The 27,995-nt window shown below is 38.6% G+C and overlaps 5 protein-coding genes across 5 annotated transcripts; 3 read left to right on the forward strand and 2 right to left on the reverse strand.

Moving 5' to 3' along the window:
- Nucleotides 1–1,462: 1,462 nt before the first annotated feature.
- On the reverse strand, nucleotides 1,463–2,657 carry LOC138129450 (uncharacterized). Its single transcript, XM_069045747.1, has 2 exons — nucleotides 1,768–2,657; nucleotides 1,463–1,717 (listed from the first exon to the last, which is right to left on the reverse strand). The coding sequence occupies exons 1-2, from the start codon at nucleotides 2,581–2,583 to the stop codon at nucleotides 1,463–1,465; spliced, it is 1,071 nt and encodes a 356-aa protein (XP_068901848.1). The 5' UTR covers nucleotides 2,584–2,657.
- Nucleotides 2,658–9,146: 6,489 nt separating this feature from the next.
- On the forward strand, nucleotides 9,147–10,031 carry LOC138129451 (uncharacterized). Its single transcript, XM_069045748.1, has one exon. It carries the CDS (start codon nucleotides 9,147–9,149, stop codon nucleotides 10,029–10,031), a length of 885 nt encoding a protein of 294 aa, XP_068901849.1.
- Nucleotides 10,032–11,832: 1,801 nt separating this feature from the next.
- Nucleotides 11,833–12,790, forward strand: LOC138129452 (uncharacterized). Its single transcript, XM_069045749.1, has 2 exons — nucleotides 11,833–12,468; nucleotides 12,782–12,790. Exons 1-2 carry the CDS (start codon nucleotides 11,833–11,835, stop codon nucleotides 12,788–12,790), a joined length of 645 nt encoding a protein of 214 aa, XP_068901850.1.
- Nucleotides 12,791–15,390: 2,600 nt separating this feature from the next.
- On the reverse strand, nucleotides 15,391–20,426 carry LOC138129453 (uncharacterized). The gene is made up of 3 exons (XM_069045751.1): nucleotides 19,731–20,426; nucleotides 19,604–19,680; nucleotides 15,391–15,541 (listed from the first exon to the last, which is right to left on the reverse strand). The coding sequence occupies exons 1-3, from the start codon at nucleotides 20,424–20,426 to the stop codon at nucleotides 15,391–15,393; spliced, it is 924 nt and encodes a 307-aa protein (XP_068901852.1).
- A 1,111-nt stretch (nucleotides 20,427–21,537) lies between these two features.
- LOC138129454 (uncharacterized) lies at nucleotides 21,538–27,676 on the forward strand. The gene is made up of 3 exons (XM_069045752.1): nucleotides 21,538–21,763; nucleotides 24,367–24,998; nucleotides 27,404–27,676. Exons 1-3 carry the CDS (start codon nucleotides 21,538–21,540, stop codon nucleotides 27,674–27,676), a joined length of 1,131 nt encoding a protein of 376 aa, XP_068901853.1.
- The last annotated feature ends 319 nt before the right edge of the window (nucleotides 27,677–27,995 follow it).

Genomic DNA, 27,995 nt, shown 5'->3' on the forward strand with positions numbered 1-27,995 from the left:
AAGTACCCCGGAGCCCCGCCGCACAACATAAGGAAAAAAGAGAGGAAAAAACAAGCCGACCGCAAGGTACCTGATAGGCCAGGAGTGATGAAAAGGGAAAGGCTACAAAAAAAAAAGTTTTTCAATTTTCACAAATCAAAATTTGATTATTTTTCTAAGTTGACTTAAGTTGGATCATAACAATTAACATAGTAATCAGTGAGTTCAAAATCTTCAGAATTATTGATTTGTCCAAAGAAAAGAATCCGGCGGCGCTGAATCCGGGTACGTTGTCCTTCACCATCATCGTAAATTTCCAGAGCAGTTCTTGGTCATCTTGTGCGGCTCGTGTTTGCAAGATGTCAGCCAGTCTGTATGACGCTGTCAATATTTTCTCACACTCTCTCACGATAGAATCACACAACAATATTATTGTGACATTACCGATCTGCAAATCAACAGTAGAATAAAGAAAAGCATTGGACATCGAAAACTTTACACAAAGCATTAGAATTGTGACCACATCGTAAAGAATAACGTTTAGATCTCGTTTCTCTGGATTGTTCACAACAACATCCAAGTAGATTAAAATCTGTTGGTAAGCGGTGAAGACCATTAATAAAATAGGCCAACCCAAAACATCGTTTAAGATGTCACTAGTTTCTTTCAAACCAACCAAAATAGATCTGCTTCTGTTTAGAAAGCTTGACAAATCGTTCACTCGTCCATGTTTCGTAGTGTGAGAAAACTGCAACAACTTTTTAAGACGGCATAGACTAAGTAATTGTAGAGGAATTTCGAGTAGTACAAAAACATGTCAACTGAGAACTGCTTGATAAATTCACTTTTCAATATCTTGGACCACAGATATATTCCATACACCATGTTGCTCAAAAAAATCACATGAACAACAACAAAGTTAGTGTAAGTGGTTTCTGTTGTGGCAGCGTTGTGTATTTGCTGAACCAGTCTACACCACTGGTCTCTTTTCCAGAATCTTAAAACCATCATGGTATAGTAGGCGAAAATGTAAAAACTTCCATCTCCCATCAACTTGGCCGCCAATTTGATGTAACTGTACTTGGTGTAAAATGGTGTTTTGTAATAAATTTCCATTGTAAGAACGACTGAAACGAACGCAAACATACAAGCACCGAAAAGTTTGTCAGAAAAGGAGCGTTTTGGACACGTTGGCATAACACCCAAACATCGCCCAATCGATAAAATTGTTTGTAGAACTGTGTAAGTCATTATTGGAACGGAATCTGATCGGAATGGGAGGTTTTTAACGTTCCTCATGAAAAATTATCGAGCATGTTTGCTTTAGTCTGAAGGAAATTGGTATTTGTTGAAACGTATTGATTAAAAAAATGTCCACCGAAATTGTTTGTTGTTTTTTTTTTGAACCGCAATGAAGTGCAACGATTGCATTTTAAAATGGAGGGGGCAGCGATACTAAAGAACGGAGTACTTTCTTTCTGGTTTATTTAAACTGAATCATTACAATGAAAAACGTTGTGAGAGAATTCAAAACACTGAATATCGTCTTTCTGTTGATGCAGAAAAACCGAGCGGCTGTAAAACTTGGACGATAATCTTGAATTGCATTTCTAAACTCTCGAATGTCACAGTCGTGGTTCAAAATGCCCAAAGTGTCTAATTTGTACGTCAGTGTCAGAATTTTTTCAAATTCCTTTTGTATCGTGTCACAAAGAAAAAGAATCACCAAGAGTCCCACCTGAAACTCGTGACTTAACAAGATTGAAATTTCAATAGAAAAGAACTCACCCAAAACATAAACGCCATAAACATGTTTGATACGAAGTGCAGACTGTTCCAAATGTTGTTGTGGCTCTCGTATTTGTGATATGTATTTTTGATCATGACATCTAGATACATGAGGCTCCTTGCACCGGCAAAGAAGATGGTCAGAAGGATCGTCCATCCGAAAATATCATTGAAGGTTACCACCGCTTCCTTCAGGTGGAATAAATTGCGTCTGACTTGATCAAGCTGGATGGAGTGTTTGCGGGGACGTGGACTTCTTTCGATGAGTAGGTAGTACTGGTGGCGGTACCTCTCCAGCAATAGTGTTAAAATAATGCACGCGAAGGTCACGCAAAAGAAGAGGGAATAAACCTGGAAGTTTTCGACGAAAAACAGTTTCAGGAAACCTATTCCCACAATGCCCATCCAAGCTGAAGCAACCAACACACATGATGCGCAAAACAACACTTGCGTCAGGACAAAAATAAAAAGATGGTGTCTTCGTTTCTGGATTTTTGTGCATGTCATGGTCAGGTTCTTCACGAGTGAGAACCACGGTCGCCGTCTGAACACCATGACGGTTATCAAAGAGTGAGCATTGTGGGTGTAGAGGACAATGTCCATGATGAGTCTTAGACACGCCTGCACCTTTGGTAGGGTTTGGTAAAGGTAGGTGCGTTCGGATAAACTGTACATCACACCGACTGTGTAAAACGTGATTGTGACAAACAGGTAAAGCTTTTGGAAAGTAGTGGGGACTCTATTTTCGAAGGAAGATGGAGTCAGTGACAACCATTTTCCAATTTTGAAAGAGAGCGCTACAATTTTCATGTCCATTGTAGCCAGTTTAACAACAGAAATGAGGGCTTGCACGACAAGTAGGTTGGTGAAAGGTCATGTTTTGGTAAACAATAACAAACAAATTTACTTGCTTTGGATGAAAATTTAATTTCCTACGGTCAAGTAAACATTGAAGAGGGACAAAACAACTAGGAAAAAGTTTACAAAATGTTTGTCAACGCTGGGTCAGTCTTATTTTTGTTAATTATTAATTCAAAAGTTTTTTCCTGAAACTGAACCATGACGATTAGGAATGTGGCAATTGTGTTTAAAAGACTGCAAACCGTCGATTGACAATGGCAAAAAATTTGCCAGCTGTGAATCTTGGGCAACAATTTTTCACCACATTAATAAAAATGCATATTTCGTAGTTTTCTTCAAAAACTGTCACTTGCAATTTTGTAGGGTTTTGCCGACGTCTGAGTCGGCAGTACCGTTGTTGTATGTATATTTAATACCTATACAGGTTTATAAATTATCCGATTTTCGACATTTCCAACTAACTCAATAAAATACAATAAAATATAATATAATAACTAAAACTAACTAACTAAATAAGACAATAATTCAAAACAATAATAAATTAGCAGCTTTCCAAATACAATTATCCCTCCCCACATATTGTCCCTCTTCTCCACTCAACCTTCTTCATCCATTCGAACCCTCTTCCGTCCTCATTCAACATTTCTTCTCTACTTTCCTCTCTCTCTCTCAATTCTACGTATTCATTCAACATATGTTCTATCGTCTCCTTTTTTTCTCCACACATCCTGCACACTCTAATCCTATCCTCATTCCAATATTTATTCTCTCTCTCCTCATTTCCACACCTAAATCTTGCTATTATCACTCTCTCCTTTCTACTCTCTCTTCCTAGGTACTTTGGTAGTTCTTCCGTTATTATTTTTTCATACTTCCCATTGTTCCTAGATTCCCTAATTCTCGTTCTTCTTTCCTGCACTTGCACATCTCTGTCTCTCTGCACCAATTCATCTGTCATTGCTCTGCCTCCCTCTCGCATTCTTTCTATCTCCGCTCCTGCATACCCATTTCTTTCGAAATATGCCTCCCTCTCTTTCCATACCCCTTTTCCTATTTCTTTCCTTTTTTCTTTCAGACACTCTTGCAAAATTCTACACTCTCCTCTCTCTATCAACCTCTCCTCAAATCTTATTGCTCTCTTTCCTGCTTCTATTCTTATTCCATTCCTTTTTTTTTCCTCCATCACTATATAGCCCGGTGTCTCTCTATCTACTCCTAGCACCCATTTCAAATATTTTCCTTGCACCCCTTCCAACCCTTCTTGCTCTCTCCATCCCCATATTTCCGCTCCATACATCATCACGCTTTTCACCAGACTATCAAACATCATTATTCTCCTTCTAAAGTCATGTCCAAATTTTCTCTCTCCTATCCCCCATACCGCTCCTATTATCTTATTCGCTTTTTTCACTAACTCTCTCACATGTGCTGCTGCTGTGTTTCTTTCATTCATCACATAACCTAAATACGTAAATTCTTTCACTTCTTCAATTTTATCCTTTTCCCATCTCCACTCATTTATTTTTCTCCTACCACCCCCCTTTCTAAACACCATCATCTTGGATTTCTCTACATTCACCGTCAACTTTTTCCTCCTCATATATTTCTCCATGTTTCCCAACATTTCTTTCATACCTTTCTCCTCTCTCGCTAGCACCACCGCGTATGCCAAAGACCACACTTTTTCTTTGCCCACCACGACCCCCTCTGCCTGCCCCTTCCTGAACATCTCCTCTATATCTCCTATAAACGCTGCAAACAGGCTGGGGCTTAGTGGACAACCTTGTCTTACTCCCTTATACGTCTTGAAACATTCACTCACTCTTCCATCCACTCTCACTCTACTTATCGTCTCTTCATATATCTCTTCTATTTTTGTTACCAGATGCTCATTTATCCCTTTCTTTCTCAAGTATTCCCACAGTAAGTCTCTTTCCACATTATCAAAAGCCGCCTTCAGGTCTACAAAAAATGCATATATCTTGCTACCCCTCTTTTTTATCTCATTTCCTATTATATGATTCAAGATATATACGTTGTCCATAGTCCCTCTACCTTTCCTAAATCCCGCCTGCCCGTCTGGTAACGCACCCCGCTCATTCATTTCCTTCATCAGTCTTTCTTCCACAATCATCGCGTATACCTTATATGCCGTATTAAGGAGCGTGATCCCCCTGTAATTGCTGGCTGTATCCTTTTCTCCTTTCTTATATATGGGGCATATTATCCCCTCCTTCCACTCCTGGGGGAAGCCCTCTCCCTTCCACACTCCATTCATTATCTCTAACAACCTATCAACTTCCCTTTCAGTTCCATATATCCACGATTCGTTCTGTATACCGTCCCTCCCCGGTGCCTTTTTCCTTTTCAGTTTTCTTAGTTGTTGCTCTAATTCTTCTCTTGTTATCTCTTCTATTTCTCCCACTCTGTGTTGTCTCTTTTCCTTTTCTTGTCTGTTTTCCTCACCCCCCAACAACTCACTGAAGTACTTTCTCCATTCCTCCATAGTAATTCTATCACTCACTATTTCTCCTTTTTTCTTTCTTTCCCTATTTATGTATCTCCACACCTCTTCTTCCGTCTTTATACCTTTCATCTTCATTTCTTGTTCCATCCGTTTCTTTTCCTTCTTCTCTTTGCATACTAATTTGTACCTCTTGCGTGCTCTCTTGTACTCTTCCTTCGTTGCTTTTTCTTTTTTCCAATTTCTTAGTTTCTTTCTTGCTGCTTGCTTCCCTTCCCTGCATTCTTTATCCCACCACTCGTTTTTCCACAGCCCCATCTTCTCTCTTATCTCTATCTTTTTTTTTCTGTTGCATTTTTTACGTTCTCGCTCAGCTCCCTCACTTTTTCGTTTATTTCTCCTTCTTCGTATTTTGCCTCCCTAAGTCTTGCTCTATACTTTTCTTTTCCTTCTTCCGTCCAAATATTCTTCACAATTTTTCTTTTAACATCCTTCATACTTCTCTCTTTCTCTCTTCCTTTTGTCCTCACTTCCAATGGCATATGATCCGACTCCACTCTTTCTCCCACCTTAAATTCTTCTATTTTATCCCATGCTTCTTCATTCACCATAACATAATCAATAACTGTCTCCCCTCTCGATCCAATATACGTGTACTCCCCTTTCTCGTCTCCTATGCAGTTTCCATTAAGTACGTCCCATCCTCTTTCTTCTACTAAGCTAACCAGTTCTCTCCCTTCTCCGTTTTCTATTCCATCTTTTGTTGGTCTTCTTTCTATTGTTGCTTGTTGTTCTTCCATCCGCCTTCCTTTTCCCCCAATTCTTGCATTAAAATCCCCCCCAATCACCAGAGTTCCTTCTTCCTGCTTTTTTACTCGCTCTTCTATTATTCTCTTCGTTTCTTTCATACTTCTGCTGTATATTGTTACAATTCTCCATTTTCTCTGTTTTCTTTTTACCGTTCTTTCCATAAACCCTCTTTCTTCTTTTACTCCAGATCCGTTTTCTTCTTCCAGTCCCTTTTTCATACCCACTATTATCCCACCTTTCGCTCTCCCTTTCTTGCTTTCCCTCTCTGCATATTGACACTTCCACTCAAACTCTCTCGGCATTCTCTTTTCTAATCTTTCCCAGCCTTTTTCTTCCACCCACGTTTCTACCAATCCCACTACGTCAAATTCTCCCAAATACTTCCAAAACTCATTCTCTTTATTTTTTATTCCCGCTACATTCCAGAATACTATTCTTATTTGCTCGTTTTCTCCTTTATTCCTCTCCATGTTCGTTTTCCCTTTTCTGCCCTGTCGTCTTTTTCTTACGCTCTTATTCAAAAATTTGCTGTATGTAACTTCCCGTTTTCTTCATCGCACCTAAAACCTTTTCCCTCTATCCATATCTTTTTATAACCCACTTTACCCGCAGTCCTTTTTCTCGCTCTTCTTTGGCTCGCGTTCTTAATTTCTTCTGTGTGTCTCTCTCCTTTTTTGTCATATCATCTTCTATGTACACTCTCTTTCCTTTTTTTTCTCTTAGTTTCCTTTTATTTTCCATAACTTTCCGTTTTTCCCCCCAGCTCTCAAGTTCTGCCACAATCATTTTTCCTCCATTTATTTTATACATCTCTTTCACCCTTACTTCAACCTCTAATTCTGCCTTCATCCATTTTTCCAGTTTCTTCTCGTTCTCACATTCCTCTTCATCCAGTCCCGTTACGACAATATTCTTTTTTCTCACTCTTTTTTCCTGCTCTTCCATTTTCTCCTCCAATTTTGTCATTTTTTCTTTTAAATCCATCTTTTCTCTTTCCCATTTTTCTTACTTTTCACGCATCATACTTTTCAGTTGTTCCAATTCCCGACTCATCTTCCGACTCTCTTCCTTTATCTCCCCTACATCCTCCATAATTTTTTCCAACATCTTTTTCATTTCCTCATCCATTGCCTTTTTAACAGGTGATCTTTCCACTTTTTTACTTTTCCGAAATGGGTTAATCCTCTCTTCTGATTCTCGTCCTTCTTCTCTTTTCCTTTTGTGATCTTCGTCTCTCTCGCTTTCACTATCACTTTTTTTCATTCTACCTCGTTTTTACTTGCCGCTTATCTTATCGCGCGCCGTAAAACAGGTCCGCTCGCTTCGACTGCTCGAATCGGACTCGAGTCGGCAGTACCGAATACATCATCAGCAAACAAGTACTTCCACCCGAAAATATTATTAAAGCTACTGACAGTTTCCTTGAGGAGTTGTTGCTTCTCTATCTCCCATTCAAGAAAGAACCAATCCTTGCAGATTTTGTTATTGCTGACCAAAATAAAAAAAGTCATAGATGCTTTCAGTTTATTTGAACTGGACCATGACAATTAAAAATGTGATGATACAATTCAAAATGCTGAAAATCGTAGATCTGTTGATCGGAAAGAATCTGGCAGCTGTGAACTCTGGTCGACTACTTTTAAAAGTCTTGGTGACAGAACCCAAGTTGGTTTGATGGAATTGAAGGGTCAAATTCTCTTTGACTAGTACTGTCAACAACAGAATGAATATTTCATCGAATTGTGTCAAGATGGAATCGCACAAGATCACAGTTTGCAGAAACGAAATCTAGAATTGTTTTCAGTTAAATACAGATCACGAGTTTTTGACATTGATAGGTCGTACCCAGAACAGTACGATTACAGAGAGTCTAGATATCAACAGGGGAATAAATTCGGAGGTGTTGGGACGTACGGTACTATCTTTTATGCTAAGATCTAAGTACACCAAGCTCCTGGAAACGCCAAAAATAACACTCAGTAGCAACGTCCAACCGAAGATTTCGTTAAAAATGGCAACTGTGTGCTTCAGTATGAACAAATTTCGTTTGATTCTTGCCAGTATGAAAAGTTGTTTGGTCGGATCTGGATGACTTCTAAGTAAAACTTTTTGTTGGTGGTATCTTCGCAAGAGCATTCTCAAGACCATGTTGGCAACGAGTACCGAATAGAATTGATAGTAAATTTGTAAGCATTCGATGGTGTACGCTTGGAGAAAACTCCATCCTAGAGTACCGATCCAAACGCATATTGTAAAAATCGCAGCGATCCAAAACATCAGAAGGATAGTGTAGAAGGGTACGTAGCGTAGACTTCTACTGTAGGTTTCGCACCGCACTTCCTTGAGATTGTTGATCAGTTGGTACCACCGATTCTGTTTGGTCAACGTGACGACCATGAGACAGAAAGTGATGGAGAGGTACAAGTCAACGTCCATTACAATTCTCAAGGCTAGTTGTATGGTCGTGAAGGTCGACAGGAGCAGACTCATTTTGTAAATAAAAGTAAGAATAGCTCCACAAGTGTAGAAGAAGAACAGCAAGCAGATGTAGATTTTTTGACACTGACTGCATTCTTGACTGTAGATCGAAGATGGCGTAAGGGCAAATATTTTTCCAAATCTGAAAATCGTTTCAATGACGTCTAGGTCCATTCTTGAACAGCGTTGTTTTGTCAGTGCGCTACATATTGTTTGAGGGCATCGAAAACAAGTTGTTGGTTTTGTGGAAAGCAAATACACTAAAAGGTTTCACTTCTTACACAAGTAGTGATAAACAAATATTTTGTTTTTACTGAAGAATTGTTTCAGGACATTCTGCACCTTCTCTCTACTCGTTCCCACATCTGAATCTCGCCATCATTTTTCTCTCTCTTGCACTCTCTCTCCTCAGATACTCCGAATTTCCTCTGTCATACACCTCTCATACCCCTTCTTGTACCTTGATTCTTTAGTTCTCTCCCTTCTTTCTTGCTTGTCCGTGTCTTTGTCTCTTTCACTCAGCTCCACATTCATCCATTTCCTTTTGCTCCCAATCGTTCCACTTCTTCACTGGCATTCACAAAGAAAATCAAAAGAATCACGCAAAAAAACAACATAAAATACATAATTCAGAGAAACACTCTGTCCCAATTACTCCTGAGAAGTTACCTCCTGAATAATGAAAGAGCCACTATGTCAAATAAGCAGTAAACTTTGTGGTAATTGTGCCCGCACTCATTAACGTTCCTTCGCAACAACTCCTATTATGGATTTAAAAATAATAGAAACCTTCTTCAAAGTCGGAAAACTCTTTGGCCTGACGCCGCCCTCGCTTGACAACACCAAACCGACACTCTGTCAAAAAATGTTTGTCCTGTTGATGTTTTCCGCTTGCACTGTTGGTACCCTCGTCGCTTTCTACTACAGAGGGCTGCAGTACGCGCAACTGGTACCAATAAAAGCAGTACTGTGGTTTGCCACAGATATGAGTCGCTACTGCCAAAGTTTCTACACTCTGGTAGTCGTGATGCTGTTTAAACGGAAGCGGTGGTTCCAACTAGTGGAGAACTTGAAGAGACTCGAGTCGAAAAGTACCAACAGTCATCGTTTCTTGTTTCTTGCCGTTCACTTCTCATTCTCTTTGTTCCTGGGAATCATGAACTTCCTCTGTTTTACCTCTTTAGGATCCAGTTGTTTCAAACTCTACCACGTGGAGTATTACCAGTTCTATTCACAGTTCTTCTATATGCTTTTCAGTTATACAGTACTCAGACTGTTGGTGGCGAGGTACAGGTACCAAAGAACCTTGTTGAAGGAGAAAATCATGACGGAGAGGACGCGATTTACCACAAACCTTGAGAAAATAAGATGTAGTCTCATAACTCTTAAAGAGACTGTGGACATTTACAACGACATATTTGGTACTGTTACGCTGTTGAACATATTTTTCATATCTGGCAAAACTCTCGTTTATTTCGACAACATCGTCAAGAAGGAAAGTGCTTTGAAGAGCAACAGACAAGATGGCAACTTGCTTCTTTATTTCATCCAAAGTGGAGTCTTAATGATCTACTGGGTGAGATTTGTGACAGTCGAGACTTGTTTCTGCTATGTCATTGCTTTCAGGGTGGGACAGCTGCAAATGCTCTAATGTCTGATACAGTCACCAGAGAAGGTGAACGTATCGTGATGCTGTCTCATCGTTTGGAACTCGTTACAGCAAACCTGACCCCAATCGAGAAGAAATGTTTGAAGTATTTCATCGACACCATTTGTTGCAACCGTCCGGTGGTTGTGCTCGCCAGATTTTTTCCATTAAACCGAGAGACAATCTTTCGAATTGCCAATTCGATTATCGCGTTTTTCCTTGTTGTGGTTCAGTTCTAATAATTCAACATCTTTTACATATATTCAGCTTTTATTACACATTTTCTACGTTTTCTTTAGCTGCCGACAGTATGTGTAGGTTGTTCTTTACGTGATTGTCATTGTTGGTAAACTGTTGCCTTGAGATCTTACTGAGTAGTACGTTCTGTTGGCGGTACCTCATCAGTACCATTCTCATGATGGTGTTGGCCACGACCGTGCAGTAAAAAATTAATGAGAAGGTAAATGGTAGGAATTGCGATTTTTTTGCTGGTTTACTTGCTTGCGGTCGTTTTGAATTATTTCAAAATGCCGCTGTGTATTATTTATAATTTTTTCCTTCAGATATATTAGGGTAAAAATATGTAATAACGTTTGCTTGTCCATTATATTAATAAGGAACTATTTTGTTGATCCGTTGTAACTGATATGTTCTAATTGAGCTGTTATCAGCAGCAAATCGAACCGTTTTTATTTAATACATACAGGGTGTTATTGAAAGTTGTACAGATATTTTAACCACGAGCTACTGGCTTCATGAAGAACTCGGGAAATATATCTAAATAATTCTATGTCAAAAAACATTTATTTTTTGAGCTACAAGTTTTTTTAATTGCTTTTAGTCTTCTACGTTGTCAAACAACCTCGTAGGTAAAATTTCGGCACATTTTAAAAATACACCCTGTATATCATATTTTATAAAATAAAACGTACGCCAATGCGGTTTCCTTGTTTTAAAGCATATTTCCTATAGGTTACTTCGCATTGGCGTACATTTTATAAAACATGATATACAGGGTGTATTTTTAAAATGTGCCGAAATTTTACCTACGAGGTTGTAGGACAACGTAGAAAACTAAAAGCAATTTTAAAAAATTGTAGCTCAAAAAATAAATGTCATTTTATTTTTTGAGATAGAATTTTTTAAATATTTTTTTCTATATGAAACCAGTAACTCGTGGTTAAAATATCCGTACAATTTTCAACAACACCCTGTATATTGTTTTATTTCTCATTACAACAATATTGGGACTCATCTTGGGACCTCTGCGATTTCATTTTTTCATTTGACCTTGAGGTGTAGAATATTGAAGATTACCAAATCATGTACAGGCAAAATTTCAAATTAGAGCTGTAGGATCTAGGGATATTCAGGAACTGCAATAGATGAATTTGAAACAGTGTTTCGATTGTTGCATGTCGAGAATCACACATTCTCTTACCTCCATATTATTTACGTAAGAAGCTAATTCCAAAATTTTTAGTGCACCAAAAGACAATCCCTAAAACTTTATTTGTACATTTGTAAGGCTTTCAAGTAACGAAATAATGTACAAACAGTTTTAAACCGTAATTTCCTACTATTCGAATAACAAATTAGAAATCCACGAATACAAACACAAATATATGTCACGAAACATTCAAAGCACTTCCATACCATTCAGAACATGGACACGGTCATTTTTGAAATTGCTTTTAAACTCGGAAAAATATTGTCTTTAACACCGTCGACCGTCAAAGAACAAAAACAAGATTTTCCAAGAAAATCGCACAGCTTGTTCGTTTTTGTGCTGTACACAACCGCCATGGTGGCCATTTTGTCTCAAAGACAACGCAACGAGATCAGTTTCACGAAGATACAAAACTTCCTCTCAGTTTCGATGGATTTTGTCCTTTACGCCCACAATTGTTATCTTGTGATGATTTTAATGATGATGAGGCAAAAAGAGTGGTTCAAATTGATCAAGAATTTGATCAAAATCAAGCCGGACCAAAACGCAAGACCGAGTTTTTTGCTGTTGGTCGTACCACAAGCCGTGTTTGGTGTCAACGTTGCAGTACTATCTTACATCTGCTTCGGATATTTAGGCGTAGGGCGTACCATATTGAACTTCTCGATGCAGCTGCAATACTATTCTCAGTATTTGTACGTTGCGTTGGGTAACGTGGTACTGAAGATGCTCTGGTCGAGGTACCACCGACAGAAATTTCTGCTATGGAAGCAAGTCACAACAGGACTCCTAGACCATCAATTGACACTTTTGAAGAGTGTCGGGTACGATATGCTTAGATTGCGCGAAACTGTCGACAGTTTTAACAACATCTTCGGATGTACTCTTCTCTCCAACGTGTTTCTCTTCACGCTGAGGAACTTGCTGTTCATCGATGCCGTGATCAAAGATGGGGGCTTGTTCAAACAGAAGAGCAGAGGTCTCATCAGTGTACTAATAACGATACATCAACTGCTACACTTGCTAATGTTTTGGGTACAATTTTGGGTGCGTTTTTGACAAGTTTTTCAAGTAAACTGGTTCTAGATTGGATTCTTGTCGACGAATTTGCTCTGTGACCGTATTTTGAAAGAACACGATTCAATTGTTCAAGTTTCCCAACAACTGGAAGCAGCTTGTGATGGTGCGATGACAAAATCTAATTCATTGAGGAGATTCGTCAACGTGATTTTGCATAATCGGCCAGTGTTTAGCGCCGCTGGATTCTTCTCGATTAATAGGTCAACGATTTTTATTGTTCTAGAATCTATGACCACTTTTCTTATTGTTATTATTCAGTTCAAAAGTGATTAGATTTTAGCAATTAAAAAAGAAGTTTTCTCTTGATGGAAAATTAGAACAAACATAATACTTCAAAAGGGTTTCTGGTAAATCTGTTTTGTTTTGTTACATGTTTCGTGGAATTACTTGAAACTTATTTTTCCCGTGGTTTGAATAATCAATGGCAAGCCTACAAAAACAAAAACAAATATTAGTTCGAAAAACGTCAACAATATGTTTGGGGGATGAATTATCTGTTTCTAATTTTACTTGAAGAACCTTCAACACGCTAATGCCACGTTGAAAAATGTTTCCACGCATATGTTCAAAGATATTCCTCAGATGATAGGTACTACATACCATTATTTTTTTAACAACTCTTAAAAAATTAACAAGCCTGGAGCATAGACATGAAACATATTTCAAACAATTTACTCGAGTCAAAAATTTCCCAGGTGTATTGGTAACTTTTTCCATTTAGAACTCCTATTGGTTGTCTTTCAGACAATACTGTATTGTTTTTAGTACGATTTAATCAATCCTGAAGAGCCTAAAACGTGTTTTCCACAAGTAAAAACATTTTTCATGGCTGACCTCCAAGTGATCAAAGCGTTGTTTACAATAGGAAAATATTTCGCCTTGACTCCATCTTCTCCCACAGATGCTAGATCCAGTCGATTTGAAAAAATATACAGATATGCAGTTTTCACAATGTATACGTTTTTTAAATTCTTCATGGGATACATCAGAATCCCAGTCTACGCCACGCTACCTAAAATTCAACTATTCTTTATAATTGTCATCGAAATCACAATCTGGATTCACAGTTATTACACTACAATGGTTGTCACAAACGAGCGCTGGTACCAATTAATTGACAACTTGTCAAGAATCGAGACTCAACCCAGTCGAGACTCGCACTTTTTGGCCGTCCTGGTACCGCTGCTTGCATTCGGCGTTGTCAAACTTACACAAATGTACTACTGGAATGAGGTCTTCGGCTTTCTTTCTCTTGGCCTGTATTTCGTCGAAGTTGTCCAAATCTATTCTCAATTCTTTTACATCACACTAACCTGCAACGTCTTAAGAATGGTACTAGCAAGGTACCATTACCAAAATCTACTCCGTCGCACGCAAACCATACCGACAAGATGCATACATAATCTCTACGAATTGAAACGACTGAGTCGTACTGTTGAAGATATGTTCAGCTGGTCCAACCTCCTCAATATTTGCTATACAGTTCAGAGAATCATGGTTTATTGCCATTACTTGATAATGAGTTATAAGGTTCTTTCCGTGTCCAAAATGCGCAATTTTTATCTGGTGCAAAATGCAGAACTCGTCTTATTTTTGGTAAACATCTGTGAAGTAACCTACTTTCTGTTTCGTACATTGACATGGTTTCAGATGGGTATTCTATGGATGATTTTATCGTGCAATGCGGTAGATCTAGAGTACGAGAAGATTTTGCGGTCGTTCAATAAAAACAAGGCACTTTACCACATGGTTCTGCAAATGAGACCAAGATTTACTGCTGCTAGATTCTTCACCATTAAAAAATCTACAATTTTTAGCATTTTGAATACAATCGTCACTTTTACTCTCGTCATAATTCAGATAGATCTGTAGTGCTATAATCGAAGCGTGACCCAGGAAGTTACGCAAGGACCTCATTAAGAGAGATAAAGCCGTGTTTTTATATCACGTTTGTCCAGAGATGTTACATCTATTTTTTTATTGCATGAATAATAAATTAGAAGTGTGTAAGAAACAAATGTGTCAAAACGCCAAAAACTTGAAAGGAAAGGATACATTTTTCATTCCTTCAAGGCTGCTGAGGCTTTCCAGGGCCTTTTCAGCCACACTGACGGGAAGATTCGGGATGGGCGCGGTGAGGATGGTAGGTTCTGACGGGTGAATACAGACCCAGCATTCGCCTTATCTATGATATGCGACCTGTGCTCATACCACGATGTGTTGGTGTGGAAAAACCCATGAAAAAACCAGGTCAGACAACCCCGGGATTAGAACCCGGGACCTCCCGAGTGCAAAGTGGGGCGCTTGGTGCTTGGCCACGATGCTCGGTGCCAGATGAACAGGAAATGATTTGTTTCAAGTTGTTCAAAATTGAAAAATTTCTTGTTGTTTTCCTTTATCATCTTTGTCATTACTGTCTAATGCTTTAACTACAGTTTTATCGATCTCAGAGTACCTACCCATTAGGTCATCAGATTCGATCGTCCTGACTCACATTATCATAACGTGTTGTCCACTCAAGTCCAGACATTTTTCATGGGGGATCTTCAAGCGATAAAAATCTTGTTCAAAATTGGACACATTTTGGCCTTGACTCCATCCTCTCCGACAAATGCCGAATCGAGTCGATTTGAAAAAATATACAAATATGCAGTTTTCACAACATGCACGTTGTTCAAAGTCTTCACGTGGTACAACACAATGTCAGTCTACGTCCAACTACCAAAAATTCAACTTTTCTTTACAATGGTCACCGAAGTCACTCTCTGCAGTCACTGTTATTACACTACAATGGTGGTCACAAATGAGCATTGGTACCAATTAATTGACCATTTATCGAGAGTCGAGAGTCAAAGCAGTCGAGAACCACGCGTCTTGACAGTTCTGGTACCGCTGCTTGCAGTCGGTGTTGTCAAAGTTGCAGAACTGTGCTACTGGAGTAACTCCTACGGCTTTGTTGCTCTTGGTCTGTGCTTCGTCGAAGCTGTCCAAAAGTATTCTCAATTCTTTTACATCACAGCGACTTACACCATTTTAAGAATGGTACTGGCAAGGTACCAATACCAAAACCTACTCCGTCGCAACGAAAGACAACCGACAAGATTCAGACATAATCTGCACGAATTAAAACGATTAAGTTGTGCTGTTGACGATATGTTCGGCTGGTCCATTCTTCTCCATATTTGCTTTATAGTTCCGACGATCATGGTTTATTTCCATTTCCTGATGAGAAGTTCCACGGTTCGGTACACGTCCAAATTGCAGTATCTTCATCTGGTCCAAAATGTCGCAATTTCGGTAAAGCTCTGTGAATTTGGTCATTCTTTGTTTCATCTTTTGCCATGGTTTCAGATCGGTGTTTTATGGATTATTGTATTGTGCGATGCAGTACAACAAGAATACGAAAAAATCTTGCAGTCGTTCAATAAGAATAATGCACTTTACAACATGGTGCTGCAAACGAGACCAAGATTCACAGCTGCTAGATTTTTCAGCCTTCAGAAATCTACCATTTTTAGCATTCTGAACACTCTCGTCACTTTTTCTCTCGTCATAATTCAAATTGATCTATAACCGTACAACGACCACTTTTAAATTCTATTTCTATTTATTTCTCTCAAGATTGATGCGTTGTTGATCACTTAGCTTGTTTGCGTTGTTGATTCATCAAGCTTTATGTTACAAAAGTCAACACGAAAAACTAGGACTTTTTTTGTCTTGTACTTTTCTACCAAATCCATTAACTACTTTGCCGTCTGGTAATGTAACTCTATGACTTTAAGTGCTCATTTTTCTCGACTTTGGATCATTCCAAATCGAACGGACAGTCACAATTTTTTCCAGTGTTTCCATGACTGACCTCCGAGTTATCCAACTTTTGGTCAAAGTCGGAAAATGTCTTGCCCTGACTCCATTTTCTCTCACAGACTCCAAGCCATGTCGTTTGGAAAAAATATACAAATTCGGCGTTCTAACACTTTACACAGTTGTGACAATCTGCACTTGGTACACCAGAATGGTATATTACGCTGGAATAAGCAAAATTCAACTCGCTTGTAAAGTTCTAATCGATTTAAACGCCTACGCCCACAGCTGCTACACTCTCGTCGTTGTCAAAAAACAACAGTGGTTCACCTTGATGCACACCCTTGCAAAAATTGATAACCCATACAGTCAAGAACCGCATGTGTTGTCAGCACTGGTACCGCTAGTCGCGTTCGGAGTTGTCACCCTCTCAGAAATGTACTACTGGTACGAAAGCTTCGGTTTGATCAGTCTTTGCTTCTTCTTCTTCGAAGTTCTCCGCAGTTATTGTCAATTTTTTTACACCATATTCACGTGCATCATCTTGAGAATGATACTAGCAAGATACAGGTACCAAAATCTTCTGTGTCGTCAGAAAATACTTCTGACAAGATTTAAACGCAACTTCCACGAGTTGACATCTGCGATTCGCATTTTTAATGAATTGTTTGGCTGGTCCATTCTTCTAGATATTTCTGTTATCATACCAAGAATCATAACTCTTGTCCACTTCCTGATCAGAGGGTCTAAGATTCGTTTTAAATTCAAGTCGCAAAATTTGTTTCTGGTGCAGAATTGCGAACTTATCTCAGTACTGGTAATCTTTTAGTACCATTTATTTCCATAAATAGTTTTAATGCTTAAATGTCTTTCAGCTTGGAATTTTCTGGATAAGTCAGCTGTGTGACTCAATAACAGAAGAGTGTCAAAAGCTTTTGCATTTTTTTTACACCAACGGCGTTTTCTGTGACACAGTTTTACAAAAACCTCCAAGATTCACCGCGGCTCGATATTTCAACATTCAGAAATCCACTGTTTTTAGCATTCTGAACATCATCCTCGCGTACACTGTTGTCATAATTCAGGTAGATCTTTAGAGCCTCAATCAAAGCATGATTCTACCAAGAAAAAGAAAACAGCTTGCCTTAACTGCGGTAATGTCTTGACAATTCATCCATTATCAGTCTCATGTCTTGACATCATTTCAGATTTTGCTGTGGGATTCGGTAGAGGTACCAAAAGCTCTTGCAGGCGCTCAACAAAACCAACAAGCTTTACGACACAGTTTCACATGTGAGACCAAGAGTCACTGCTGCAAGCTTTTTCACCATTCAAAAATCTATTAACTTTGGCATTGTGAACACATTCACCCCTTTTACTCTTGTCATCATTGTAGCGTGACACAAGGAGCTGCACGAGTACCACTTCTATGTTAGCTTCCCAATCAAGTTTTCTTTGGGCGTTGTATTTACACCAACGATTTTTTATTCGTATCTAGAGCAAAGTTTTGGATTTAAAGTGGTCATTTATTTTCCGCTTGATGCGTTTTTAATAGCTCCGTTTTCACATTCTCGAACACATTTAAGTTTTTAATCAAACATACTTTACTGCCTCATCACGTAACTTTTTCTCTTTTAAAATGTTTGTTTTGGGATCAGTTCAAAACGAGTCAATACCGAGATTTCTTTGCAGTTTTTTGATGGCTGACCGTCGAGTCATCCAACTCTTGTTCAAAATCGGGAAATGTCTTGCTTTCACTCCATTTTCTCTGACGGGCTCCAAGCCATCTCGTTTCCAAAAAATCTACAAATCCGCAATTTTAACACTTTACACTGCTGTGACAATCTACACTTGGTACAGCAGAATGATATTTTATGTGGATCTAACTAAAATCCAACTGGTCCTCAAAGTACTCATCGACGTAAACGTCTACGCCCACAATTTTTACACCCTCGTGGTGGTCAAACAAGAGCACTGGTTCACACTGATGTGCTGTCTTGCAAACATCGACAACCAGGCCAAACAAGATTCGTATTTGTTGACAGCCCTGGTACCACTTGTCACTGTCGGAGGTGTTATCATCACGGAACTGTGCTACTGGTACTACAGTTTTGGCTGGTACAGTCTTTGCTTCTTTTTCTTCGAAGTTCTACACAACTATTGCCAATTTTTCTACAACGTTTTGACTGGCGTCATCTTGAAAATGATCTTGGCAAGGTACAAGTACCAAACTGTACTGGCTCGCAGTCAGGTACATTTGTCAAGGTTAAGACGCAACTTTCACGAGTTGACATGTGCGATTCGCGTTTTTAACGATGTCTTCGGTTGGTTCATTCTACTCAATATTTGTGTTGTGATTCCGAAGATCATGGTTTGTATCCACTACCTGATTAGGGGCTCGAGGACTACTTTTAAACACAAGTCGCAATATTTCTTTCTGCTCCAGAATATTGAACTCGGCTTAAATATGGTAAGATTTTGACTTTTTTAATCTCAATGTCTGGTGCTAGTACTTCGACAAATTTTCAGATCGGGATTTTATGGATAACGCAGCTGTGTGAAGCAATCATCGAAGAGTATGACACTATTTTACATTCTTTTAGCACGGGCAGCATTGTCCATAACACCATTTTACCTAGACGTCCAAGGTTCACCGCTGCTCGATTTTTCACTATTCAGAAATTCACTACTTTTAGCGTTGTGAACACTCTTCTCACTTTCACTCTTGTCATAATTCAGCTAGATCTTTAGAGCGTGACGCAAGAAGCTGTTCAAGGACCTCTTCAAAGCTACTAATACTATTTAAATTTTTTTGTTGTTCACATAATAAAATAGAAGTATGCAAAAAAGAAATGTTTATTCAGACGTCTGAAGACTAGATCTGTAAAGCGTGACGCAGGGAACCGTTGGTGGGCCACTTCTGTATCACAAAAAGTAGTGCTTTTTATGTTAGAAAGTAGTAAAACCTGTAGATATGTAAATGATGTTCTGTAAAGCGTGACGCAGGGAACCGTTGGTGGACCACTTATATTAGAAATAGTAAAAGATGTAGATTTATTAGAACTGAACCACAACAAGGAAAAACGCAATTATCGAACTGGCAATGCGAAAGATTGTCGCTCGGTTTAATGGAAAACATCTGGCGAGGGTGACCACCGGGCGGTTGCACCAAATGGTGTCGATAAAATATTTCAAACATCTCTTCTCGATAGGGGTCAGATCTGCTGCAATCAGTTCTAACCGATGAGACAGCATCACGATATCTTCACCTTCTCTGGTCACTGCATCAGACATCAGAGCATTTGCAGCTGTTCCACCCTGAAAGCAATGACATAGCAGAAAGAAATCTTGACTGGCATAAATCTCACCCAGAAGATCGTCATGACTCCACTTTGGATGAAATAAAGAAGCAAGTTGCCATCGCGTCTGTTGCTCTTGAAAGCAGTTTCCCTCTTGACGATGTTGTCGAAATAAACGAGAGTTTTGCCAGAGATGAAAAATATGTTCAACAGCGTAACAGTACCAAATATGTCGTTGTAAATGTCCACAGTCTCTTTAAGAGTTATGAGACTACATCTTATTTTCTCAAGGTTTGTGGTAAATCGCGTCCTCTCCGTCATGATTTTCTGCTTCAACAGGGTTCTTTGGTACCTATACCTCGCCACCAACAGTCTGAGTACTGTATAACTGAAAAGCATATAGAAGAACTGTGAGTAGAACTGGTAATACTCCGAGTGGTAGAGTTTGATACAATTGGATCCGAAAGAAGTGACGCAGACGAAGTTCATGGTACCCAAAAGCAAACAGAATGAGAGGTGAGCGGCAACAAACAAGAACCGATGACTGTTGGTACTTTTCGACTCGAGCTTCTTCAAATTCTCCACCAGCTGGGACCACCGGTTCCGCTTGAACAGCATCACGACTATCAGAGTGTAGAAACTTTGGTAATAGCGACTCATGTCTGTGGCCAACCAGAGTACTGCTTTGATCGGTACCAGTTGCGCGTACTGCGGCCCTCTGTAGTAAAATGAGACGAGGGTACCAACAGTGCACGCGGAAAACATCAACAGGACAAATAATTTTTGACAGAGTGTCGAGCTGGTACTGTCAGGTGATGGCGGTGTCAGGGCAAAGAGTTTTCCGAAGTTGAAGAAGGTTTTTATTATTTGTAAATCCATAATGGGAGTGGGTTTTGTTGCGGATGGAGGTTAATGAATGCGGGCGGAATTACCACGAAGGTTATTGTTTATTTGACATAATAGCTCTTTTATTATTCAGGGGATAACTTGTCATAAATAACTGGGGCAGAGTGTTTCCCTGAATAATGTATTTTATGTTTGTTTTTTGCGTTATGGTTCTGATTTTCGTTGACTTCGCATTAGTTTAGTATCAAGCGGTTTTGAGAGAAATTACCAACACAAAAATTAAATTGACTATTTTTTTGATTTTATGCAATTTCAATTTTTAAATTTGGTTTGAATAGTTGGGTTGTTGATGGGGTGCTCAATTTTAACGTAATGATAAAATTGTACAAGAGGAACATCCCAGAACACATTTGCAAAAAAAATTTACCTGACATTTTCGAACGAGTCTTAGATTTTTTTTTTCAAAATTGAAGATTCCTTCTTATTTTCAAATCTTACGTGACACAGTGGTGGTGTTGACTTTTTCAACAAAAACTAAGTCACCTAAATGGACTTGAGAAAGCTACAATTCTGTTTCAAGGTTGGAAGCTTTTTGACACTCACTCCCCCATCACTGACGAGCCTCAAGCCCACCGTCCTTGAACGATTCTATGTTTCTCTTGTATTTTGTCTTTACACAATCGCCACAATCTGCAACAAACTACAAAAGAAGCAGTTCTACCCCATATTGAGTTCTGTTCAATTGATTTTTCATCTGATGGTCGATCTCATTCTTGGCCTTCACACCTGCTACTGTTTGGTCCTTCTGTTGACAACAAGACGAAGACAATGGTTCAAACTAGTCAACAGTTTAAGCAGAATTGAGCGTTTTTCCACCAGCAACACAAATAATTGGAGATTTGTGGTGGCACTTGTGATATTTGCCGCGGCATCTATCTCGACAACTTCTCTTTGGATGTACCTTGTTGGTTGGCTTTATTTCAAAATTTACGTCATCGAATACGTACAGGTTTATACGGAATTTTTCTACATGGTTCTGGCTTGTACCATTTTGAACATGGTGCTGGAGCGGTACAAGAGTCAGAGTTGTTTGCTGCGCGACCAGATCAAATTTGGAAAGAAGGCCACAAAGGATGTTGTCAAGCTCTTGAAACAAGTCAAGTTGAACGCGTTCATGTTGAAAGAAGCTGTCGACGCTTTCAACGAAATTTTCGGATGGGTTATTCTGCTCAATATTTTCTTCGGGTGTTCCAAGGGTCTGTCATTTCTCTACAACCTACTCGAGAGTGAAAGTTCTTCGTCAGAAGATAGTATTGGTGTCGTAGTTTTCCTCTCTTTTACTAAACATTGTACCATTGTCACTTACTGCGTAAGATTTACCACTTTCATATATTTCTTTTTTAATCATTCTGTTCTAGATTGCAATTGCTCAGACCCTCCTGTTGTGTGATACCATTTTGAAGGAATTTGAAGTCGTGGTGGATTTATCTCAGCATCTGGAAACCCATCTATCTGACTTGGTCTTGTACGAAAGCAACGACTTCCACAATTTTGCTGCTGCAATTCTACACAACCAACCTGAATTTAATGCTGCGAGGTTTTTCTCCATTGACAGATCTACCGTTTTCAGCATCTTGAACTCGATGACTACCTTTCTACTTGTTATAATACAGTTCAAATCTGACAAATCTGAGAAGTGAAAAATTCTGATGCTGATTTCTTTCTTGGCAAGGCTTTGTTGAAACCTCGAACTCTTAATTGACAAAATCTAACAACGATTTTTAATCACCTTATTTAGTCTTATGTATTTGAGCGTAGCTTTATGTAATGACATTTTTTGAATGTTTTGGAGTCCTGTGTCAATAAAGCAACAACAATTAATCATATTTTCCTAAAAGTTCAAAATATTTTTTTTTTGCTGAAACAAGGAAAATATTATACGTAATCACTCTCGATCAACATTAATATAATTCATATGATTTCAACATTCCTAGAAAGCACTTGGAACGTATTTTTCACCAGAATCTAGGTCACTAAAATGGACTTGAAAAAGTTACAATTTTGTTTCAAGACCGGAAGCTTTTTGGCCCTCACTCCTCCATCACTGACGAGTCTTAAGCCAACAATTCTTGAGCGACTCTACATTCTCCTTGTATTTTCCCTTTACACAGTCGCTGTCATTTGGAACAAGACCCAAAAGATGAAGTTCTACGCCACGCACGGCTCCATTAAGCTAATTCTTCACCTGATGGTCGATTTGAACCTTTGCTGCCACACCTGCTACTCTTTGGTGTTGCTGTTGACAACAAAGCGAAGACAGTGGTTCAAACTGGTGAACGGTCTAAGCAAAATTGAGCGTTTTGCCACCACAAATACGAACATTTGGATGTTTGTGGTGGTACTTGTGATTTTTTGGGCGGTGTCTACTTTGACGGCTGCGGTTTGGATATACTTTTTCGGTTGGAACTTTTTCAAAATTTACGTCGTCGAATTCGTCCAGGTTTATTCCCAATTTTTCCATATGGTCTTGGCTTGTACCGTTCTGAACATGGTGCTGGAGAGGTACAAGGTACAGAGTTGTCAAATGAAATGCGGAAAGAAGAAAAGGTCAAGGGATGTTGTCAAGCTGTTGAAACAGGTCAAGTTTAACGTGTTCGTGTTGAAACAAGCTGTTGACGCTTTCAACGAGATTTTCGGTTGGGTTATTCTGTTCAATATCTTCTTCGGATGTTCGAAGGGGCTGGCGTTTATTGATAGCCTGGTCAATAGTACCAATCCTTGGTCAAGAGATAATGTCGGTACCAGAGTGTTACTGTCTTTAACGAAACATTCTGCCATTCTCACTTATTGCGTACGCTTTGTAACTTAGATAATTATTTCTTTCATAACTGTTTTATTTCAGATCGCAATTTGTCGGATCATTTTGTTGTGTGACACAATTTTAAAAGAATTTGAAGCCTTGGCAAATTTATCTCAACGCCTTGAGTCTGATTTGGTCCTGCACAAAGGCAACAACTTTGCTGCTTCGATTCGTCACAACCGACCCGAATTTAATGCCGCGAGATTTGTCTCCATTGACAGATCTATTATTTTCAGCATCTTGAACGCGGTGACTACGGTGGCACTTGTAATTATTCAGTTCAAACCCCACATTCTTGTGGAAAATTAATACTGTGATTTTGATTTCATTTTTGTCAGCAAATCTTTGTGGAAAATTAATACTGGGATTTTGGTTTCATTTTTGGTAACTTTTTGTCAGCAAATCTTTTTGAAACTGATCCTTGACATCGATCCATCAAGAGACAAGTTTAAAGAATGAGTCACTGACTGTCGTTTCTTCAAAATCTCCACCACTGTGAACCAAGGCTTCTGCCTGAACACCGAAAGTACCTCTTTCAAAGCTGTGGTACGTTCATTTGTTGGAGAGAGCGGTGAGGGTACCAACCGTGCAGGCGGAAAACGTCAACAAAGCTTCCATTTTTTGACAAAGAATCGATCTCTTGTTGTGACCTTGAAGAAAATCAGGATTTAAATCAATGGAGAGAGGTTTTTTGAATGTTTTCTAGCGCAATGTAAATAAAAGAACAATGAAGTAAATGTAGGTAATCGGATAATCGGGTAATTTTTTCAATCATGAAAGGGAATTAATGAGATACAATCACTCTCGATCGAAATATAATTGACACGAACTCCCCACTAAACAGTTGGAATGTTGTTGTCGTCAAGATGGACTTGAAAAAGCTACAATTTTGGTTCAAAACTGGAGGTCTTTTGGCACTCACTCCACCAACAATCACGAGTTTTAAGCCAACCATTCCTCAACGATGCTACATTGTTCTTGTATTTTGTTTCTACACAGTTGCCGTCCTTTGGGGCAACATTCAAAAGACGAAATTCAGCACCAAGTATAACTACATTCAGATCCTTCTTAATCTGATGGTCGATTTGAACCTCTACGTCCACACCTGTTACTCCTTGGTGTTGTTGTTGACCACAAAACGAAGACAATGGTTCAAACTGGTGAACAATCTGAGCAGAATTGATCGTTTTGCCACGGACAACACAAGCAATTTGGCATTTGTGATAGCACTTGTGATATTTTTGGTGGCAACTATCCTGAATGCTTCTTGGTTGTACAATTTCGGGTGGAATTTTTTGAGAATCTACATCGTCGAATACTTCCAAGTGTATTCGGAATTCTTCTACATGGTTCTGGCTTGCACCGTTCTGACCATGATGCTCGAAAGATACAAGTCTCAGAGTTCTTTGTTGCGTGAACAAATCAAATGTGGGAGGAAGAAAACGTCGAAGGAAGTTGTCAAAGTCTTGAAACAAATCAAGTTTAATGTCTTCATGTTGAAACAAGCTGTCGATGCTTTCAACCAGATTTTCGGATGCATTATTTTACTCAACGTCTGGTATGGATGTACAAGGGGTCTGGTATTTTTGAGCAGCTTGGTCAACGGTGAGGAACAATGGTCAGAACACAGTGTTGGTATTAGACTTGTGCTCTATTTAAGTAAACATTCCGCCATTTCCACTTATTGCGTAAGACCTGGCATTTTTCAAGATTTGTCATTGAATCTTTCTATTTTAGATCACAATTTTTTGGACAATTTTGCTTTGCGACACCGTTTTGAAAGAATTCAAACTCTTGGTAAATTTATCTCGGCAACTTGAAATCTCTTTGTTCAATTTGGTCTTGTATAAAGGCAACGAGTTTTGCTATTTTTCTGCTGCACTTTTACACAACCAACCCAAATTTCATGCTGCTAGATTTTTCTCCATTGACAGATCTACAATTTTCAGTATCTTGAATGTGATGACTACGTTTACGCTTGTAATTATTCAGTTCAGATACGACATTCCTGTAGGCAATTAACATACTTATTCTGATTTCTTTCTTGGCAACACTTTGCCAGCAAATCTTTTGGAAACTGAGCACTGACCTCTTCCTTGACATCGAATTCTAATAAAGTTTCCGAAACATCTAATTTTATCTCGTCTACTGCATCAAAAGACAAGTCAAAAAACGAGTCGACACTTTTGACTTTAGTTTCTTCAAATTCTCCACCAATTTGATCCATGGCTTTGACCTGAACACCTTCGGTACCATCCAAGTGTAGAAACTTTTTGTAGTATTGACTCAAATATGTACAAAACAAGAGTACCGCTTTTATCGGTACTCAAGGGTACTAACCGTGCACGTGGAAAACATCAACAAGACGTCAGTTTCTTTGACAGAGGGTCTATCTCTTGTTGTGAAGTGATGGTCTCAGAACAAATATTTTTCTGATATTGAAGAAAATGTTAATTATTTGCATTATGTATATTAACAGTCAACAGACACTTTTGATTGTACCTTTTATTGTAATATTCATAAAGAACCAATTACTCCAATACAATTTTATTTTGGATACCAATCTCATGTTCATGGTTATTTAGGTAACAAAAAGTTTTTGAATTTGATTTTCGAACGATAAAAGTGACGTAGATCAATGATAGCGTAGTAAAACAGTGGGAAATTTGTTGTTTATTTGAATTAATAGCTCTTCAATTATGTAGAAAAAAAAACACTCAAAAGCATCAATGTGAAAGTGTTTGGTCAGAATTCATTTATTAATTTTTTTGTGCCTTATTTCACAATGATTTTTTTTTTATGAAATTTCTTTAGAATAAAATTACACTTTCACTGGTAACGGATTTCCGGAGTACCAAGTTGAATTAAAAATTTGTGAAAAATTTCCAACACTTTAATTTGTTTTTTTTTTTCATAATCGAATTTCCTTTTACCTTGACAACTAGAAACAAGGAATTGGGTCATTGGAGTGAGGTTTTTTGCGCAATGTAAATAAAACAATTAAGTAAATATAGGTACGACAAATCATATTTAACCTAAATGGTATAAAATTTTTCAACCAGAAAGGGAAATTAATCATAATCAGATATAATCACTTTCGATCGAACCATAATTATTGACACGAATTTCCAATACAACAGTTGGAAAGTATTTTCCGTCAAAATGGACTTGAAAAAGCTACAACTTGGTTTCAAAACTGGAGGTCTTTTAGCACTCACCCCACCATCAATTACGAGTTTCAAGCCAACTATTCTTCAACGCTGCTACATTATTCTTGTATTTTTTCTCTACACCGCTGCCGCGCTTTGGAGCAAAATTCAAAAGAAGAAATTGTACGCCAGATACAACTACATTCAATTCTTTCTTCATCTTATGGTCGATTCGAACCTTTACATTAACAACTGGTACCCTTTGGTGTTGCTGTTGACAACAAAACGAAGACAGTGGTTCAAACTGGTGAAGAGTCTGCGCAGAATTGATGGCTTTGTCACGGAGAACACCAACAATTTGACATTTGTGATAGCACTTGTGATATTTTGGATGGCATCTGTGTTGACGACTGCTGTTTGGTTGTACTTTCTCGGTTGGAATTTCTACAGAATTTACATCGTCGAATACTTGCAAGTTTATTCGGCATTCTTCTACATGGCTCTGGCTTGCACCGTTCTGAACATGATGCTGGAGAGATACAAGTTTCAGAGTTCTTTGTTGCGTGAACAAATCAAATGTGGAAGGAAGAAAACGTCAAAAGATGTTGTCGAGCTCTTCAAACAAATCAAGTTTAATGTGTTCATGTTGAAGCAAGCTGTCGATGCTTTCAATGAGATTTTCGGATGGATTATTTTGCTAAACATCTTCTATGGATGTACAAGGAGTCTAGTATTTCTGTACGACTTGGTCAAGGGTGAGGATCAATGGTCAGAATACAGCGTTGGTGCTAGAATTGCACTCAATTTAAGTAGACATTCTTCCATTTTTGTTTATTGCGTAAGATATCTCATGTTTCAAGATTTCTCTTTGAATCTTTCTGTTGTAGATCGCCATTTGTTGGACAATTTTGCTTTGCGACACCGTTTTGAAAGAATTCGATCTCTTGGTAGATCTATCTCGACAACTTGAAATCTCTTTGTTCAATTTGGTCTTGCATAAAGGCAACGAGTTTTACAAGTTTTCTGCTGCTCTTCTACACAACCAACCTGAATTTCATGCAGCGAGATTTTTCTCCATTGACAGATCTATTATATTCAGCATCTTGAACTCGATGACTACTTTTCTGCTCGTGATTATTCAATTCAAATACAACACCTAAATGGAAACTAACAATTCTGGTCGGGATTTTTTTCCTGGAAGCACGTTGTCAGCAAATACTTTTGACATTGAACCTGTAGATTGACACTGAATTCCAAATAAATTGCCCAGAAATTTAATTTAGTCTTATGGATAGGTTAACATTGGCGGTAGTTTTCCCCGACCGCGAGAGCCCCAAGGAATGAATAGTGAATAAAGATGTTTTAAAACTATTTCAGAATGGGTCGCCTTGCCAAGAATGCGTTTCCCCAATCGGTAAATGCAAGAAGATCACATACATTAGTGTCTTACTTTCATATTGAAAATATATTAGATGAAAT

The sequence above is a fragment of the Tenebrio molitor genome, chromosome 4 (genome assembly GCF_963966145.1).
Source record: "Tenebrio molitor chromosome 4, icTenMoli1.1, whole genome shotgun sequence".
Lineage (NCBI taxonomy): Eukaryota > Metazoa > Arthropoda > Insecta > Coleoptera > Tenebrionidae > Tenebrio > Tenebrio molitor.